At 41.8% G+C, this 18,580-nt stretch overlaps 2 protein-coding genes across 6 annotated transcripts in view; one reads left to right on the top strand and one right to left on the bottom strand.

Moving 5' to 3' along the window:
* Positions 1–118: 118 nt before the first annotated feature.
* On the bottom strand, positions 119–9,092 carry lmnl3 (lamin L3). 3 transcript variants are annotated; one of them, XM_035419997.1, is made up of 12 exons: positions 9,010–9,092; positions 8,222–8,648; positions 7,494–7,650; positions 7,150–7,275; positions 6,518–6,688; positions 5,531–5,656; positions 3,904–4,124; positions 3,110–3,329; positions 2,599–2,706; positions 2,234–2,353; positions 2,024–2,140; positions 119–1,492 (listed from the first exon to the last, which is right to left on the bottom strand). In XM_035419997.1, the coding sequence occupies exons 2-12, from the start codon at positions 8,614–8,616 to the stop codon at positions 1,454–1,456; spliced, it is 1,800 nt and encodes a 599-aa protein (XP_035275888.1). In that variant the 5' UTR covers positions 8,617–8,648; positions 9,010–9,092; the 3' UTR covers positions 119–1,453. The 3 variants fall into 3 exon arrangements, with proteins under 3 accessions (XP_035275888.1, XP_035275887.1, XP_035275886.1); XM_035419996.1 differs by adding an exon at positions 1,814–1,895 and having other exon boundaries at positions 8,222–9,086; XM_035419995.1 differs by adding an exon at positions 1,810–1,895 and having other exon boundaries at positions 8,222–9,086.
* Positions 9,093–11,361: 2,269 nt separating this feature from the next.
* adamtsl3 (ADAMTS-like 3) overlaps positions 11,362–18,580 on the top strand; it is a 115,444-nt gene continuing 108,225 nt past the window's right edge. Inside the window, exons 1-2 of one of the 3 annotated variants that reach the window (XM_035416477.1) lie at positions 11,362–11,493; positions 16,559–16,677. In XM_035416477.1, coding sequence (XP_035272368.1) covers positions 16,603–16,677 — 75 coding nt within the window. In that variant the 5' untranslated portion in view covers positions 11,362–11,493; positions 16,559–16,602. Of the gene's footprint in view, positions 11,494–14,167; positions 14,698–16,558; positions 16,678–18,580 lie in introns of those variants that run through there. The other 2 variants (XM_035416478.1, XM_035416476.1) reach the window with 2 other exon arrangements.

The following is an 18,580-nucleotide window of genomic DNA, read 5'->3' on the forward strand; positions in this document are numbered from 1 at the left end:
GGAGACCTGAGCAAATTATATTCAAGATATGATTAAATAAGTCAGAAAGCAGAATGTCTATAATGAAAACTAATATTATTACAAATACTTCCATTACTTCAATGTTTTTCTTTGGTGATTAGACAAGTGCTCATTACATTGCTTGGGTATGTTTCTTGAACTAAATCCAATTTAACCGTGTCAAACTTGTCTTTGTTTCAACAGGGAAATCATTTACAATTTAATTATTTAATTTCCATCTGAATAAGGCACAGACAATAATTAATGCAAGTACCTCAAAATAACATCTCTCTTCGTAATCAAAATAATATTCACTTGAAGCTTAGAACTTATTCATTACAGACCTAACCTGCCATAGATTTCAAATTATACACGGGACAGATTCTTGAAAATGTCAATGGGATGTTCACACTAGCATTACCTTTTTTGTTACTTAAAAGGAATACAATTTTTTAAATTTTATTTACTCATCTCAGAAACTTAGTCCTATATTGAAAGCATACTATAGAGAAGAGTTTCAGATTAGAGAAGTTGCACATGCTCAGTTCTGGTGTCTCAAGCGGTGTCTCAACACAGGTACACCGCTTTCACAAGAATTTTCATTAATTTTCAAGTATGTGTAATTCTCATGGTCCCAGAACACAGACGAACACCAGAAAAGAAAGTGAATAAATCCCCATGTATGAGCTCTACCCTATTCATATGCCCTCACTGTTGCCAAATTTGTTGTGTTTTTAATATTTGTTGCTTTTCTTAATGTTCAGATTCCAATCCAAAAGGCAGGTATAACTAGATTTGCAGGTTATCTTCACAAATTTTCAGCACCCTTGCCATCATGACAAGTGGGTCGTAGCTTATTTATAAAATATTTTTTTAATCAAAAGTAAATATATTTAGAAATATCTATTCTACTATCACCCATACAATTTAACACTTAAGTTTTATCCTACTCCAGATCTTCCAATAAGAATTTTAAATATCATGCTGATGCAAAGACTTTGTAGAAGTCTCTTGGTCACAGGTTTGATGTCACAGCGCTGACTGTTAAAGTTTAAAGAACCTTAAGTAGGTCATGTGACGCTGTAGAGGTTGACTGGGGACAGAGAAAGTGGTAGCCCAGTACAAACCTCTGTGATATTACTCATTATGGGAGCCTGTGACAGACAGTGTAACAATGCACTACAAAAATATAACCAACCATATAACCAAAATATTAATGGAATGGCATTAAATGATGAAAAGTTTCTTATAGTTACACTGTTTACATGTTACTTTAAATGCTCTGAATATGGAACTTCCACAGAGCCCGTCTGTGAAATGAGTCGTTGAAGTGGTCTCTTTTTCTGTCATCAACTGAGTTCCGTCTGAGAAAATGGCTCTCTGAAAGGGACGTGGGGCCTCTCCGGTCACAGCGCGGTCACGTTTGGGGCTCCCGGGGTCGAAATGAACGTGATTACATAACGGCGCAGCTGGCCTCCTCCGCGGTCCGCCCCTGTGGAAACAGAGCGCCTTACCCCCTGACCTTCAGGACAACAGCGGAGTCAAGCATGCGTGGGCAGCACGGGGAGCGCGTTAGAGCTCGGACGATGGCGCGCAGCGTTAATGCCAAACCGTCTAGCCTTGCCAAGCGGGCCTCTGTTGGCAAGCCAATGCCGTCCATGCAGGAAGACGAACAGAAACGCTAGCGTGGGCAGGTGTTGTCGTTTAAAAGCCAAGCTGCCACAGCTCTGGGAGTGTGCAAAGCAAACTTAGCTGGGAATACAGGGTTACTATGTGGAGAGCTATGCATGCATGCATTCAGGACCTCACCTACTGGGGTCTGACGGTCTCTGTCTGTCTGCACCAAAAGGTGGCGCTCACGAGACCAAACAACATTTCTTTTTTCTTCTTTTTGGCTTACGTACCAGACAAAGAACAAACAAGGGCAATTAAAAACGTATTGCTACATTCACAACAGGAAGAGATGCAGGCGATGTAATTCAAATACGCTAGCATCTATGAAACAGAGCCGGTGGCTGGTTACCTGCCGCCGGAGATGCAGCTCGCTGCTGCCGCCGCCGACGTCCTCTTCCTCCAGCTCCACGTCAGACTCCCCCTCAGCCCCCCTCTGCACACGCACCAGCCTCCGCTCTGCCGTCTCCTGTTGATGACACGCGTGGGCGCACGCACTAAGCGTCACGTTCAGCCTTGGCGTTCGGTGTGGGTTAAGCAGGCAGGCGGGCCAGGGACTCACCTCGTTATGAGGGGTCACCAGGACAACCCTTACATCGTCAACCATTCCCCAGTTCCTCTGGGTCTTCAGCACCAAATCAGTGGGGGGTTTCGGTTCAACCCCAGCACCGGCCCCCCAAATCTGAGGAAAAGATTACAGCACAGAGCTCAAAATGCATTAAATGGCAACTAGACCATTCAAAATGTTCTAACATCTAATTATGAACAACATAGCCTAGAAATTATGACTATAGTGTACTTAATATGTAGCCAGTTATTCCAAGAGCATAATTTGTACCAGTTGGAAAAATCATGCCCTTAAGTTGTGTCTGAAAGCCCTCACATGGCCCACTGCCTGTAGTTGCCTGTAGCTGTAGCTCTACTCACAGTTAGCGTCTGTCCTCCTCTCAGGACGTAAGAGGCGGGGATCTGAAAGGACACCTCGGGCATGGTCCTGTGGCTCTTTCTCAAGACCCACCCACCCAAAGACTGGTCCTAGAAAAGGTAAAGAAAATGCATACAGGGTCCCTACAGCACTTTCTTACTTATGCACCCACATATAAAAATAAATATAAAACAAAGTGAAAATTGGCCTCACTCCAAACAGTTTTAACATGGAAATTGTCTGCTTTTGAAAGCAGAGCACTGTTGGCAATAAACTCTCAACAATTGGGAATTTTGTTGTAAGGGATTATATAAAGCCATGAAAAAATACATAAAAACCAACAGAATATTAATTATCTTTAATTACTCAATTTTCCACTTTTAAAATCAAGAATTTTTCATGGGCCAATGGGAACAGTGTTTACACAAAATATAAATAAATATAAGAAAATCTAATTAACATTATAAATAAATATAAGAAAAGGGTATGACAAAACATGTCCACAGGTTCTACCATCTCAGAGTTATTCCTAAGCTTGATGTAGTTCCCTTCGAGGTCAATCTCGTCAATGGACACACTCCCGTGTGCTGAGGCATGCTGGGAGATCTTGTAACCTGGCGACAGGCTGGCCCGCCCCTCCAGCTTGCGTTTCTTCCCCTTCTGTCTCCTGCCAGCGTGCATGTGCGTGCGGGATACCGGCCCGTGCTGGGAGGGGCTCGGGGACAGGTTCAGCCTTCAAACGAAGGACAAAATCAGTCAGGAGACTAAATCAACCACAGATGCATCAATCCACGCAAGTGATCACACACAAATGACTGCTCCGTTTTCCTTATTCCATTATACAGCCTGACATAGATACGAGCATAACGGCAGTATTTGAACTTGTATCATACAGGCTAAATATTTCCCCAACTTCTACTCTTTTTCTGCTGCATCAATACCACAAGCACATGTTGGAAGAGTAGAAGTTGTATTTGAACTTGTATCATACACGCTAAATATTTCCCCAACTTCTACTCTTCTTCTGCTGCATCAATACCACAACCACATGCTGGAAGAGTTACTGAGACCCGAATTCTATCAAAATCTGTCCTTGCTATTATACAATTATTTATTTATTTTTACCTTACAAGTATTTTTGCCTTCATATAGAGTTTGGCAAATTCATTTTGATTGTGGTTTTAATTTAGGTTCATTCTGAATGCTGAACTCTCTTCGCGATCACTGTGAAGAAGGAAAAGCACACTTGTCTAAACGGAGTCAAGGTTCAGGACAGGCGTTGACTGAACACAAGCCTGTTACCCTACCTCTGCTCTTCTCCTTCCAGCATCTTCCGGTAGGCGTTGATCTCCATGTCGAGGGCCAGCTTCACGTCCAGCAGGTTCTCGTACTCCTCCAGCTGGGCCTGCATCTGCTGCCTCATGTTGGCCATCTCCCTCTCCTTCTCGGTCAGCCGCCGCTGGCCGGCCTCCCTCTCCCGGTCCAGCGTGGCCTCCAGCTCCCGAACCCGAGCCTCCAGGTCGCTGCTCTGCCGTGGGGAGCGGGGCTCAGCACCCAGGCCGCATCTCAGCCCTAACCCCACGCATCCCTCACCCCTAATCCACTCCGCCCGCGACACCGCCAGCAGCGAGCGGCGCCGTGTTAAACAGAGCACTTGCGAGGCAGGGGCAGAGCTATGATACCGCTACAGCCAATTAGCGCCCAAAGGAGGCCATACAATATAGAAAATAAGTCTGGAAAACAACTAAGATCAGAATAATGAAGTCCTGGCTCAAATGCATGCATAGGAAGGACTTCACAGCATCTTATCCCTTCCATGCACAGCCAAACAGTGCGGAAGGACGATTACGTCTCACCGGCCTAATTCATTCATTGTACTACCCGACAGTTAAGGTGTCACCGTTGTATCCGTGCCTGAGAATGGACTCCTCAGAGAGAAGTGAGCAAGTGTGCAAGACAACAGTGAACTGAGATGCAGCCCTGAAGCTAAGCAGCTGCTCAGTTAGCCTTCGCTCTCCAGCAACGGCAATAGATTTTGCAGACGCACGCGGTTAGGGTACGTAACGCCGCCGAGGAACGTTCAGGAAATGACTAGCAACCGGTCTGCTACGAGACGGAAGACAGGCGCGGGTGTGAAAGCAGAGCCAATTAACACGTCTCGTCCTCATGCTGGAGCGTGCTCCTTTCGCGGCCTGTCAGCGGGCGGGGCTTACCGTGCCCGTACAGGAACGCTCCCTACGCCAGTCCCGTCAGCGTTTGCTCTCCTAGCCTCTCGACTTAAATCTTCAGCAGCCCTTTGAAACCAATTAGCTTTTAATTCAATAAATATTAATGGGTTTATATAGACTACGAATGTCTGACAATGATTTAGGTTTACTAGATTTGTTTTACTAGCGAGGTGGTAAACTATCAATGCAAGATACACTTGATATAACACACTATTTCATGTTGTGGTTTCATGTAACTCAAATTCAAGCTTAGGCATATTTAGTCCTGTTCCAGGCTGGCTGCTCCTAAATTTCATAACAAAGTGCACATTTTCAAAACAAAATGCAGTAGAAGAAACACCTAAATAAAATATTTACTGGCCATTGCTGTCCACATAATTACCAAGTAAATGACTGGACCAAATTAATCAATAACATAATGCTCCAGCCTGGCCCAAATCATTATTTTGCTTTTAAACTATACATTGTATGGATTTCCAATGGAAATGTTAAATATACATGGATTTCTCTCTTTCCTCAATATTGTTTGCAAAAGGAAAGGAGAAGCAGCACACAGAATCACAACTGTACAAATCCCTCAATTCACTTCACAGTATTTGGTGAAAGGTTGCCATCTAGGGTATGTTATGTGTACTACAGCAAAAGCACAGCAGCCAGTAACAGGGGCTCCTCTTCTGACTTAAACGTACAGTTCACAACAATTTACCTGCTTCTGGAAATAGCTGATTTGAGAAGACATGTTCTCCAGTCGCAGCTTGGTCCCAGCAAGCTCTTCCCTGGTGGAACTGGCCAGGTCGCTATTCTTGGCCGCTGAATACTGTGCGTTTTCTAACTGCACAGCGGCAACATTGAGAAAAAACGGAATAGAAATTACCACCACAGCCACTCGTGGGCCGCAGAGTTAAAACCATACATTTTTTTCCACCACTTAACAGGTGATTTTCCAAACATTCCACAATGACCGAATGCTTTACTCAAGCACCCTCAATGAGATATCTGCTGTAAAATGTCTGAAAATGATGTTAAAAGCATACTTATGAGGTTAAATAATGCAAGCTCGGGCATACAGGTGATAGGATGAAAAACTAAATAAACCCTCACGTGTTAGAATAGCCTCACCGTGTGCAGCATAAACTCCCTCCTAATCTCTACACTTGTTCTTTCATTCCTCTTCATCTGTGTCTTCTGATCAACTGCCTGACTTCCTGCTGCCCTATATGTGCAATCTGTCTGCCTGGCCAAAGACTGTTTCAGATGAACAAACAGGGCAACAATTTTAAATCTCATTGCAGTAAGCATTACTTCTGTCAGGTCGATATGAGGTGCTATCATAAGTACAGAGGCTTTCAATGAAACAACTTCAACATCTTCATAAAGATTAAGGGATAATAGCCAACTAACTGGATTTTTAGCTTGGTTTTAAGTTTCTAAACAAAGCATAAAAATGAGGGTAGCACATACCCAGTCAACGGGACTTAGAAAGCTAGCTTAACTGGTATAGCCATTTTTCCCTTAGTTCTACTTCCACTTATTGGCAGCACCACCCCGGTTACTTTAAAGCCGAGAGAGGTATAAAGGACACACAAGCAACCCCCACACCCACCCCCACACGACAAGCTAATGAACACTATCAAAATTGGTGAAGGAAAATTGTGTCATTTAGCCCTGGATGACAGAGAAGCATTGCGCGTACTCTGGCACTGTAGGTCCTCTCCAGCTCCTCTTTGTACTGCTGGATGTGACCTTCGTGCTCCTGCCTGAGCTGCTGCATGGCCTCGGCCAGCTTGCTCTCGAACTCCTTCTGCCGCCCCGAGTCCACCTCCACCAGCCTGCTCTCGTGCCGGCTCCGCATCTCCCTGACCTCCTGCGGCCATCGAAAGAGGACATCAGCACGTGTGTACAGGCTTCATCTACAAGCCCGAATGATCTTCAGGGCTTAAAGGAAATGTTACCAAGGAAGAGGTCCCTTCACAACTTTCTATAAGATTAGCCCTGGAAAGGATTAGTTTCTCTGTTTTATACTAAGATCACTCCCCCATCCCCAAACGAAAAGGAAAAGTTGTTGGGTGTACCTATTCAATGCAAAAACTGGCATTTCGGATCATTATTCCGTGGCAAGTACATACCTGCAAGCAACAGATCTTATGCAGGAGCCATATTTTCTAAACATTGCAGGAAGTAGCAGTAACTTCAGTAATGCATACAAAGCCATTCCATAGTGGCCTTTCATGGATATTGGCTGGCTATGACACCACCCAATCATTTCTTTAAAAACCAAATGGCAGACTGTAGAAGGTTAATAGATACTGTGCAGATCATCCATACCTGCTCACTGATGTGTCTGTGGAATTCCAACTGCTCCCGGAGCGTTTGCACCTGGTTCTCCATGTCCACCCTTCGCAGCATCTCGGCGTGGAGCTGAGTCTTAGCATCCTGTAAGGCCAGCTCCAGCTAAGGGGCACAAACCAAGGGATCAGTTTGGCAATAACTAACACCAGCCATCGCCAATTTCACTTTTTACTTCTGGAAAAGTTCATTTCTGGCTGAAGATGCAGAAGACGACAACAAAAACAGCAGAGTGCAAAGCATTTCATGCGGTTCTGTGGAGTCTTGAGAAAGTACAGTACGAGAGGAAAACATTTGTCAGAATAAAAGAGAGGAGTGCCTACATTGGAAACCTGGGCTTTGAGCTCTGCGATTTCATTTTCCAGTCCCCGGTTTCCCGCCAGCAAGTTAGCAAACTCTGCCTCTTTGGAGTTCAGCACAGCTTCAAGGTTTCTCCAACGCCCCACTGCCGTGGCCAGCTCGGACTCTTTCTTACTATTCCTGGGTAATGAATTTGTGACATACACATATTATGGGGTGACAACAAAAGATAAAAACTTTTATAAAGCATCATTATGTGCCGTTTCAAAATTGTGTGAATATTTTATGATGCTGCTTGGTGCAAATGGCAATGCATTGTGTTCTCACTTGTATGATAACTAGGCCAAGCTGTCTCTGAGAAGTTATATAAAAACACAATATTAAGAACAGCATGCGGTGCAAGCTACTATATTTACCAACTTATTGGGCTGCATGAATGTGTGTTCCATTGGGCCTAGTTGACCATTACTGAGACAATATTGACTGCAACTTGGAAAGCAAAATGTCTACTTTGATCATCATAAATGGCCACAAAGGCTAAAAGCACTTCCAGTAGAGGCTAATTTTTATGCTGCCTTTGATGTTGCTTTTAAATGGCCAAGCAGGCTGCATGGCTAGGCCTTTCACTTAAAACATGGCGAAGAGGTGAAATTCACACTACTCATCTGATCATACGCTCTAGCATTATCTACTGTACAAACCATACTCACTAACCAATTATACAGTAGTGCGATCCAACAAGCTAACGTACCTTGTTTGTAGTTGTCGGTGATCTTCTGAGAGTTGGGACAGTTCTATTTGTAGCCTAGCCCTCTCGTTGGCCGTAGTGTCCAGTATCTTTCTAGCGTCGGCGAGTTCGTTTTCATACAGTAGCCGGATTTTTCCCAATTCTCTAGTCGACGATTCTTCCTTCTCCTCCAGCAGGATCAGCATGGAGGATTTGTCATTCTCCAGATGCCGGGCACGCTCTATGTATGCGGCAAGACGGTCATTCAGCTGCCTGAGTTCTTCCTTCTCCTGTATGCGAGTGAGGCGTGTTGGACTCGTGCTGGACGGGGATATCCCGGGCGTGCTGGCCGTGCTCCGCCTTGTCGTACGGGATGTCCGGCTTGTTGAAGTGGCTGGAGTGGACGTTATGGAGGCCATTGATCATGCACCTGCTATTTCTGGCTAGCGAGCTGGGATTTCAAGCGATAGGAGGTGAATTGAATGGCTATATCGGTCAGTATTTTCTCAACTAGCTAACCAATTAGCTTTACATCCGCAGTCATAAACTTTCAAGGATGCGCAGTTAGCAAACGTTAGCTAACTTATTCGGTGTCATCCGTAAATATCAGTAGCCTACAAACGAGCCAGTGAGAATCTAGCCGGTTCACAAACGCTGTTCAGATTCTAAACATTAGCTCGCCATATTGGTTAACCAAACAAAAAATGTAAAGAAATAAATTTTTTTAAATTACACCATACTGAACGACACGAACTGGACTGATTAATATAGACCTAGATGAAAACGGACACTGTTTCGCACAAAATAGTTACCTAAACGGTTTAGAGTTTCCCACGAAAAATCAGAGCCCACTCCCACCGCAATCAGCTGTTAAGAACCGACTGACTAAAATTAGTGATGTCACATCATCACAAGATCAGAATAGAAGCACGAGGAATTTAAAGGCAACGTTGAAGCCATAGCCAGGAGACGCCAATGTCAGTGTCGTATTTTTACTGAATTAATATTATTTGAATTTGTCAGTTTACAATCGATTTTTGTCTTAGACCTACCCTCTCACATTCTATTGGCATAGGAATAATTTAACCTAAAACTAATTCCGAACAAATCAACAAATAAAACCGAAATATTAACGTTACAGCCTTGGTATTTACTTAGTTTGAGATTGAATGATTATGGGTTTGTAGTAGGCTATCACTTACATTTAATAAATATATCCGGACCTTGCTTGGGTTATCTTCTATCACCTTTCATCAATTTTATTGTGGGTCAAAAACTTTCTGAGCACTTTTGACGTGTGTCCAAATCTCCATCCCATTACAGGATTCCCAGGGGTGCTAATGCATACATGCGTTACTGTAATTATAAGTAGCCTACTCCTGATAACTCTGTCTCAGTAATGGCTCTGGATGAGGTGGCCAGATTTCAGAGTGCCTCCTCAGCTAAGATAAATTGGGGAAATTGTGAGGTTTGTTTGTGTAACTGGGGGTAATATTCCTGGTGGTTTACAGTGAGGTTATTGAGTTCATCTGGGCGCAGAAGGGGCGGTTGGGAAAATAGAGTGTGTGATACTGATCTACTTTAGGTTGATCTATGAAATATCATTATGTAAACATTTTTTTGACATAGGTTGGTGGTTTGACTTAGTACAGGGGACCTACTAAACAGAGCAAGTTGGTGGACTTCTGATCAGGTCATCACTGGCTGAAGACAGTAGTCTTGTACCTCTCAGTGCAGGAAAGCAGACAGGGCCTTGTTGACTTGGAGAACAGACTCCTCTCTGTAGGCAACATACTGCTTTCTATTCTACCCTCAGTTTGTGTGGTGTGAGACGTCATGTGCATCACTAAGGACACTGCATTTTGGGGCCTGATTACTACTGGTTCTTTCTGGAATTGGAGGGCATAGACACTTGCTATATGACAGATTTTTTTTATTCCGCAGTGCTCCGGATGTGGCAGCTTGTTAAGCTCTCTTGGGCCGAGGGTGTAGTGCAGGGGTACACACCTCCAGTCCTGGGTTCCAACCAGTTGTCTTGCTTTTAGTTTTCTGACAGCTCAATGCTAGTTCACTCCTGTACTTGAGCACAGTAGAAATCTTTAGCTGACACTTAGTAGTCTGTGGCTGTAGCTGGCAGCTCAAGATATGATTGAGCTAATTAAATAATTAAGGGTAGAAGTTAGCATGAAATCCTGAAATAGATCAGCTCTGGTTGTGTTACTCTGGTCTAATGTCATGATTAGGGCCACCAGTTTGTCTCCCCTTGTTTTCTCGCATGGTACTTCAGTACTCCGCCCACTAGAGGTCACAATAGGCCCTTTGTCAAACTGCTTCTCAAACAATTATCCCATTGGATCACCTCAGTAATCTTAGCTGATGAAGTAATTGCCACTAATTAAGCACAGATGATGATTGACAGCAATGTTTACAAGTGACACTCACATGTTAAATTCAGTTTTATTACTTACAACTGTAGACATGCTACAGTATTTTTAAATGTTGTATAGGGGCATGTTACGGTTTCTTAGATGCAGTAGGAAATGTCCAAATTAAAAATGAGATTTATATAACATTTAACTTGCACAAAAAGTTCAATAAAAAATGAATTATTTTAAATGATTCAACTAATGAGCGAATCATGATCTTAAGTAGAATCAAGTGTCTTAGTGCAGGGCTAAAAAGAAAACCTGCTCTATATGGATGCATTTTTCTTTTTACTGCAGTGATACTCAAACCAGGTAATATGAATGAACTGCATAATAAACAGCTTTAGCTGTTGCTGCATTACTAATGTGCATTACTAATGTGCTGAGTAACAATGGAAGTCAGACCCTGCAGCTCTCCAGGACCAGGAGTGAGGACCACTGGCTCAAAGACATGCTTTTTGCTGCATTTGAACTTCCATTCATGTTCACTTTCCTTCCTGACCCTCCGCATTATAGATCCATTTGTTTTTATAAATGTCTCGATAGAAACTCTATTGTATGATTAGTCACTTGACTGTGCCATTGGAGTACCTATGGGGGCCCCTGGAGGGTTGAAGTACAAGTTTAAATCCCTGCAGGTCACACGGTGAAAACAAACTGGTGGCCCTAGTAATGATGGCCCACGTTTGACTACTGTAGTCGGTGGCCTGGAAATCTGCTCAGTACTTTGGTCAACAGCCTTACTGTATGTCCTAGGGTGCTTTTGGAGTGTCCAGTGGGCTTCGCCACCACAGGTCCAAGTAGGGCCAGCGAAGTCTTCATCTGCCTGCAGTGAACATCTCCCATTCAGTCATGTGACTGCACCAATAGGTGAGTGGCAAGTGCTTGAAGGGAGAATCTTGAGATTTGGTTCCATTAGCTCAAAAAAAAAAAAAACACATGCTATGTTGCAAAAGCACATAAAATGACAGTCTTAAATGAGACAAAGGAAATCCAGTGGCAGATGTATCCAGAGGATGAGCACCTTTATGGGTCATAGGTGAAGGATGCTGTACAAGCTCCTAACGCCAAAGTGGTTTGGGGAATTACAGTGGAATATGGTACCAACCACGTTGTGTCTGAAGGCATGGTAGGCTCCCACATGGGATTTTAATATTGGTCCAAGTTCACCTTCCAACAGAGGTATATATTTTTGTTTTTATATTTGTTTGGAAAAGTCAGCCTGGCTCACTGCAAGGAACAGAATTCAGAAAAGGGGGTTCAAGTGGGTAGTCTCTGCAGGCCTTACAGGTTTGAATGTGGTTACTGCAGATAGACCAACAATGTTGAAATGCTTTGTTGAAGATCTGAAGGTCTATTGGAGCTGCAGTTAATGTGGCTGATGAGGAGGATTGTGAGACCTTTGTTGGGTCATTGTATTTGTTTGCTGTATTACTGTATTTTACATTTAACTGTTCTGTTTAGTGTCCCCAGATCTACTGTACATTAAATGAAAATATTTTTCACATTCTTCTAGGCCTAAACCTAATTGGTGTAGTTAATTTAAAAAAAACGGTACAATAAAGTGTGGAAACATATTATTTAAAGCTCTAAAAACAGTTTTACAATCTTGGCCACAAGTATTGTGGTAGTGATCGCTGGGGGAAAGAATAACTTCTTTCATTTTCGTTGCTATTTTATGTTATCAGAAGATGGCACTATAAAGCAAGTCTTTTACCATGGAACACTAAACCAGTGTTTCTCAACCCTGGTCCTGGGGACCCACTGCCCTGCATGTTTTAGATGTCTCCCTGCTCCAACACGCCTGATTCAAATGAATGGGTCGTCATCAAGCTCTGCAGAAGCCTGATAACGACCCATTCATTTGAATCAGGTGTGTTGGAGCTGGGAGACATCTAAAACATGCAGGGCAGTGGGTCCCCAGGACCAGGGTTGAGACTGCACTAAACTAACCATGCGCCTCACTGCATAGTTCCACTACCCACCTGATTTCAAATTGTAGCCCACTCGAAATCACTGTTCTTTAAAATGTGATTTAATTCACAGAAACGTTTAGCATGATTTTTAGAACATTTTAGTAATGTTTAATTATTAACAATGTCATTTTTTTCAGACTTTGTACCACTTGATAGAACTAGTTTTGTTCACCTATGAATAACAGCATGAATTGCTTACAATACTTCAGTTACTTTTGTATTTCCCTTTTAACATACAAGTAGGCTAAGGAATAACGGCTTTTCATACACTACAGTGCAGTAACAGACATATCTTAAATTAAAATTTTAATGTGCCATTATGGGAATCAGGGCAGGCATTGCATTTAAGGCCTATTTATATTGTGAACATTAGATGACAAATGCATAAGAATTAATTTTATTTTATTCTCTGTTTTTTCATGTGTTATAGTTAATGAGAGCATTTTATTGTTCTCTACAGTTTATTGCAATTGACAGATTTAATGGATCTTTGGCCAATGGGTCGAGCTATCTCTTGAGAACTGGACTCCATCTGTTGCTGAAACTACTTACCCTTCTAATAAATACGGAAAACAAAGAGATAACTTTTGTAAAAAATAAATAAATAAAAAACTCTGACCAAGAAGTAGCCTACTTATGAAGGCCAGTGACATGAATTTAAATGTATTTAATTTAACAAAAAGTATCATCGTGTGAAAAATCCAGCGGACATTTCATGATAAATTAATGATAGGCTTTATGGAACGCATATGCGAACTTGGTGCACAGGGGTGGTTGAATGTAAGACTACTTGGAAATTGGAAACCGTTTCATACAGTAGTCCACTTTTCGGTTTTTCTGTTATAGCCTACGCGTTTTTGTTCACATAAAAATACTTACTTAACATCTCATTTTAAACGTACTACAATGTATGCTACGTCTTTAGGATTTTACGTCTGAAGACTTCAAATAAGAATCTTGATAAATAGCCTGTCCAAGACATACCTCCATCTGACAGCAACTTGACAAGTAGCTATGCTGCATGTTAGCCTACACACCCTGAGGATTAGAATCGAACAGAGGAGGGCGTTGAAACGCGAGTCCAGAGAGCGCAGAGAAAACCGTCCTCTCTTCCCTTTGACAGGTGTTTCCCTGACTTTGAAGATAAGGGGCACTGCTGAAGGAGGTACAAAAATGAACTATGGGAGCTGAAGGCTTAGGGTTTGTGCTGCCACAGTTAATTAAAATCAAACAGCCCCGAAGTCACTGCCAGGTTTTATTCCTCACCTGATAATAAAAACCCGCGAGCCGTGCCCTAGTGGCAGATTCTAATGGGTACAGCTTTGATCCTAGCCTCCCAAGAGCACAAGTGATAAATTATGACGGACATACACCACAAGGCTTTCCATTTGATTTATTTGAAGAGATATTGTGATACAACTTTTGCTTCACGTTGGGGGTTTGTTTTTTCCATTATTTTCTTTTATAAGACAACATAAATTAGCTTACACGTAGGCTATGTCTTGTAACAACAATAAAATAGCCTACTGTAAAATCAAACCTTTAAAATAGGTGTAATGTCTTGTATGTCTTTATAAATCTCCCTATTTGCTAAAATCATACCAATTTATCTTTCCATATTTTAGATGAAAATTAAGAAAATAAATTGTGCTGCTACCACACGCTTAAACAAGATGACACGATAAAAACGTAATGGGTTGCTTGTGGACAATTCTTTCTGATAAAATTTTGCACCTGGCAGGCTTGTTTTGTGGGAGCTTTCAAATAGTTTCAAGCGCCTTCTATAGGACGCCTGGCGAAGCTACGTAGCACACATCGGCAACCAGGCTAGTTCATTAGTTGTAATTCTGCCTGAAGTCGCGAAAGCGTGAGCTCGGGGGATAAGAGATGTGGTGGCAATTGACTGTTGCTGTATCACATTAAAGTCTGAGTAAATATCCTAAATAAGATCATTTCCCCAGAAAGTGTAACCCGGTATTATCGACAGTAGTAGATTTGAAATAGTTACCGCTTTTTAAAATTGGATTTCAGTGAAGAATTAGCCTATGGAGAAACTGTGGGTCTCCACATGAATGATTCACCTACTTTTCGAACGAAGGTAAGAATCAATCTTTTTTTCAGCGGATCGTTTTATTTTTAATCCAACGTCTCCCGAGTCTCTATTACGTGTCGCCGAAGTAGCCTACTAAAATCTTCCCATGGTTTCACACAATTAACAATTAACATAATATTTTGGAAGTTTTTTGTTTTAGCTCCTATACTTTAACTTACACGCGAATGTGAAGTTTTGACAGCTTCTCTGAGTGCACGAACTGTTAGCGCTGCGCAGCAATCATCTCCATTGATCAGAGCTGTCATTTCAATTATATTTGGAAAACAGGTGTAAGGACCAGTAAGCAACGCCACCTCATGAAATATAATCGATGCTAGTGTTTTCTCCGCATGTGTTTGTTTTTCAGAATAGTTTTAGTAAAATATTGATAGATTATCCCGTTATCTACTGCGTTTCATTTTTTCCGACGCTTTGCGCATGCTGCAATGAATATCGATTTCAAAACAGTTTATCACTCATTTCCAATGTGCATTACGCATGTTGTATGCGTAAATCGCAATGTTAAGGTGCAATATGAAGGACTTCATGCTTTAGCGGGGGCTTTCACTTTACACTTGCTTATTGAGTATTACGTTCATTGTTACACAGGGTATTGATTAGTCTATTGATGTGCGGACCTATTTACAATAGCATACAGTAGCCTATCAAATCATATTCGAGGGTAGACCTAACAGAAATGCGATGGCATTTTTCTCTGCAGACTACCCAAAAGACTCGATTAATACCTAATTTAAGGGAAGACTGTTTAAAAATATAAACTTCCATTTGTAAAAATACATTTGTATACAGGAAATGGTACAGTCATATTGCAAACAGAAAATGTTAACCACTTATGGCAGAGGTTATACTGCTGTGATGTAAATGGCATATGCTTTATATAATCATACCCTGTCAGTTAACAAGAATGTTAACAGTTGCCAGCAGTCCTGTTAAATAAACCCTGAAGTGGAAATGTGAATCAAATCCGAATAGATTATACGCAGTGGTTGGCAATTTATGGGTCTGGATCATTGCTGAAACACCAAGATCAATTTCCGTACCATTTTCTGTCAACCTATAGCTTCTCTCTTTCTCTGACAAGGCTGCTGTGGTCACATTCACATCTTTGCTGACTTGAACCAGACTGGCTGGTGGGTATACCCATTCTACAGTGCTCAATAGTCCAGCCATTTCACTCAGCTATTGGCTCCTGGCCACTGTCTGCATTCGCTTGGTTTATGGTTAAATTAGAATATTTCACCTTTCGTCTGTCAGGCTTGCGAATGTTCCAGTTGTCTGCCTAAATTTAGAATTTTGCAGGCTGTAGTCAAATTGTTTCTCTAGTGGACAATTGTGAAGCCATTTATTGTACTGAACTTTTGTCTGCTCATGAAGATCTGGCGGCTAGGCTACTTTTCAGTCTCATAACAGATATATGTCAATGCTAGCTGTGAAAGGCATACTATTTTAAAACCTGTGAAAATGTAGGTATATAAAGCGAGCCTTCAACAAATTGTCATAGTAAGAGAAAACAGAGGCACTCACGCGGACACACACTATACACCGACGCACACACACACACACACGCACTTTCTAGTTGAATCAAATTTCTACTCAGAAAGGGATTAGAATGACTCAATATGTTTGGAAGTCTTCTCTACAAATCCAAAATAATTATTCTCCTTATTAAAAAGAACTGACCTCTCTCAGTCTGTCTGAGGAGTGCTCTCTGAGTTGGCATTGTAGGTCAACGAAAAGCGATTATTTTATTTGCAGCTGTTCCAGATCTGTTCACATCTTTTTGTGCGGGGGGCTATGACTGCCTGTACTCCAGTTTGTTTCTACTGAAACAATTTATTTTACACAGGCTGAAACCAACAAAGGCACATTAACCATCTGAAGCAGGACAGCATGGCCAAGATGAGACTCAGCCTGTTCATGTGGGAGATGAGCTTGGCCATCATTCTCTTCTCTTCTGATGTCCAGGTATGACAAGTATTTATCAAACAGACTTGCCTTCCTTCTCCTTCATGCAAAATGTTCAGTTTTAAGTTAACTCTTACAGAGTTTACATGAGCTTGTAATGGATTCTCACCCATTTTACTGTGTGCTTTCTGGTCAGGGCTTGCTGTGTATCCTATTCAGACCACATCTGCGTTGTCACAATGCAACAGAAACATGATCAATGGACAGTATTCTTTGGAAAACACACTTCTCATATTGATATTTTTAAACGCTATTCGGTATTCAGGTTGACGTTCCTATATGTAATATATCAAATTGAGTCTGTTTAGATGTTTTGTTTCTACATTCCTGAGGAAAGTAAAAATGTTAGTTTGTCTATGAACTTTTAGAGTCTACAGTCTCATCAGAACTAGGTTTAGCAGACATGTTGTAATGCTCGTTATAAGAGCTCAAGAACAGGTGGCAGTGACACCGGACGTGTCCTTATTCTAGAACATCATCTCAGCAGTTGGACTTTAAGATGTCTGCCGAGCTGCTGGCTGGCTGGAAGTCAGTTCAATGTCACCTTTTCTTTAAGAACATAAGCCTTTGAAGCTCTGCAGGGGTAAAATATAGCTATTACTCCAGCCTCTAACGGAAGAGCTGGCTGAACTGTAAAGTTACTATATCCCCTGATAATATCTTGTTCAGGCCATACTAATACTGCTCCTGTGTTCTTAAAGAGGTTAGGACTTAATAGACAATTTTTTTTTTGAGGTTTACGTGATCATATTGCATATGAAATGAGTAACACTGGAAAGCAAACCCACGTTTTCATACCAGAACCAAGAGCCCTCTTGACAGATGACAAAAGTACATTTAGTACCAGCAGGTATTAGTTTGTCTGTCATCTATATAAGCTTTTCTCTCTGAGTCTTCCTCTGTTCAGTCCTTATTTTCACTGACATGGATTTGTGGCAACTTTCTCTAAGAATCAGGGACACTGTGCTTGGGGATTATAGATTCACATCTGAAGCTTGCCACTCTAGGGGCTTCAGACACGTTTTTAAAGCAGGCCAACTTTGCATTTGTGTGTTCTCTGTAATGGACCCTGACCTTTGAGCTCCAGTCCTCTCCCGATCTGTGTCCTGTGCAGCCTTTCTTTAGAGACTTGCCCAGTCCAGGTCCAAGGGACCTCAATGTTGGCATGGACTGGTCCTCGCTTACTGACACAAATTGGTAAATAACTGCTGTAATGAAATGAACTGTGCTACTCCTCTCAGTTGTGTTAGTAATTTACACAGAGCTGAGAAACTCTGGCTTACTGCATCTCTGTAACATCAGGAATGGTCCCCTCTGTCCCTTAACAGTAACAAAGCTCCACATTCTACCCTCTTTCACCCATCCCATACTATACTGTAAAATAACGTAGTGCTCCAGCTGGGGCTTTTCGTGCAGAAGATGTGTGTTTCGCTTTTTGATCTGAGATGACGAGTGGCTGCAATTTATCACTGAGTGCTCTCAAGTGCCTCTCATAACAATGTCTGGAATTGTACTGCTACAGTGTAACAAGGATAGGTGTTCAGATAATAATGCTGATGCATCATCTATTTGACCAGTGATAGAATTTACTAGCAGCTTAAATGTAATCCTTTAAAGAAATAAACCTTATCTATTTGGTATAATTTTGATTTCGGTTTGTCTTGTAAAAGTAAAAAATACTTTTACAGTAAGACTTCCACACTAGTGTAGGATTATTGCTGTAAAATTGGGATAGCTGATGCTGCATTCCTATTTTTTCTCTTATTACAAGCAAACACACAATGTGTAAATGTTAAATTTTATCTACTAGAATGGAAGGACTGAAATGTGTAAAAACACCCAAATGGGTGCTATTGGTTTTTTTTTTTAACAATAAGGCAATGCTTTTACAGAATGTGTCTCA

Source organism: Anguilla anguilla, chromosome 5 (assembly GCF_013347855.1).
Source record: "Anguilla anguilla isolate fAngAng1 chromosome 5, fAngAng1.pri, whole genome shotgun sequence".
NCBI classification, from domain to species: Eukaryota; Metazoa; Chordata; class Actinopteri; order Anguilliformes; family Anguillidae; genus Anguilla; species Anguilla anguilla.

Coding starts and splice junctions, on each gene's coding strand:
- lmnl3 (XM_035419997.1), bottom strand. CDS start 8,616: ATGGCCTCCATAACGTCCACTCCAGCCACTTCAACAAGCCGGACATCC. Junction 6,689..7,149: donor ACAGACACATCAGTGAGCAG/GTATGGATGATC, acceptor CGATGGCCGCAG/GAGGTCAGGGAGATGCGGAG. Junction 3,330..3,903: donor CTGGAAGGAGAAGAGCAGAG/GTAGGGTAACAG, acceptor CTTCGTTTGAAG/GCTGAACCTGTCCCCGAGCC.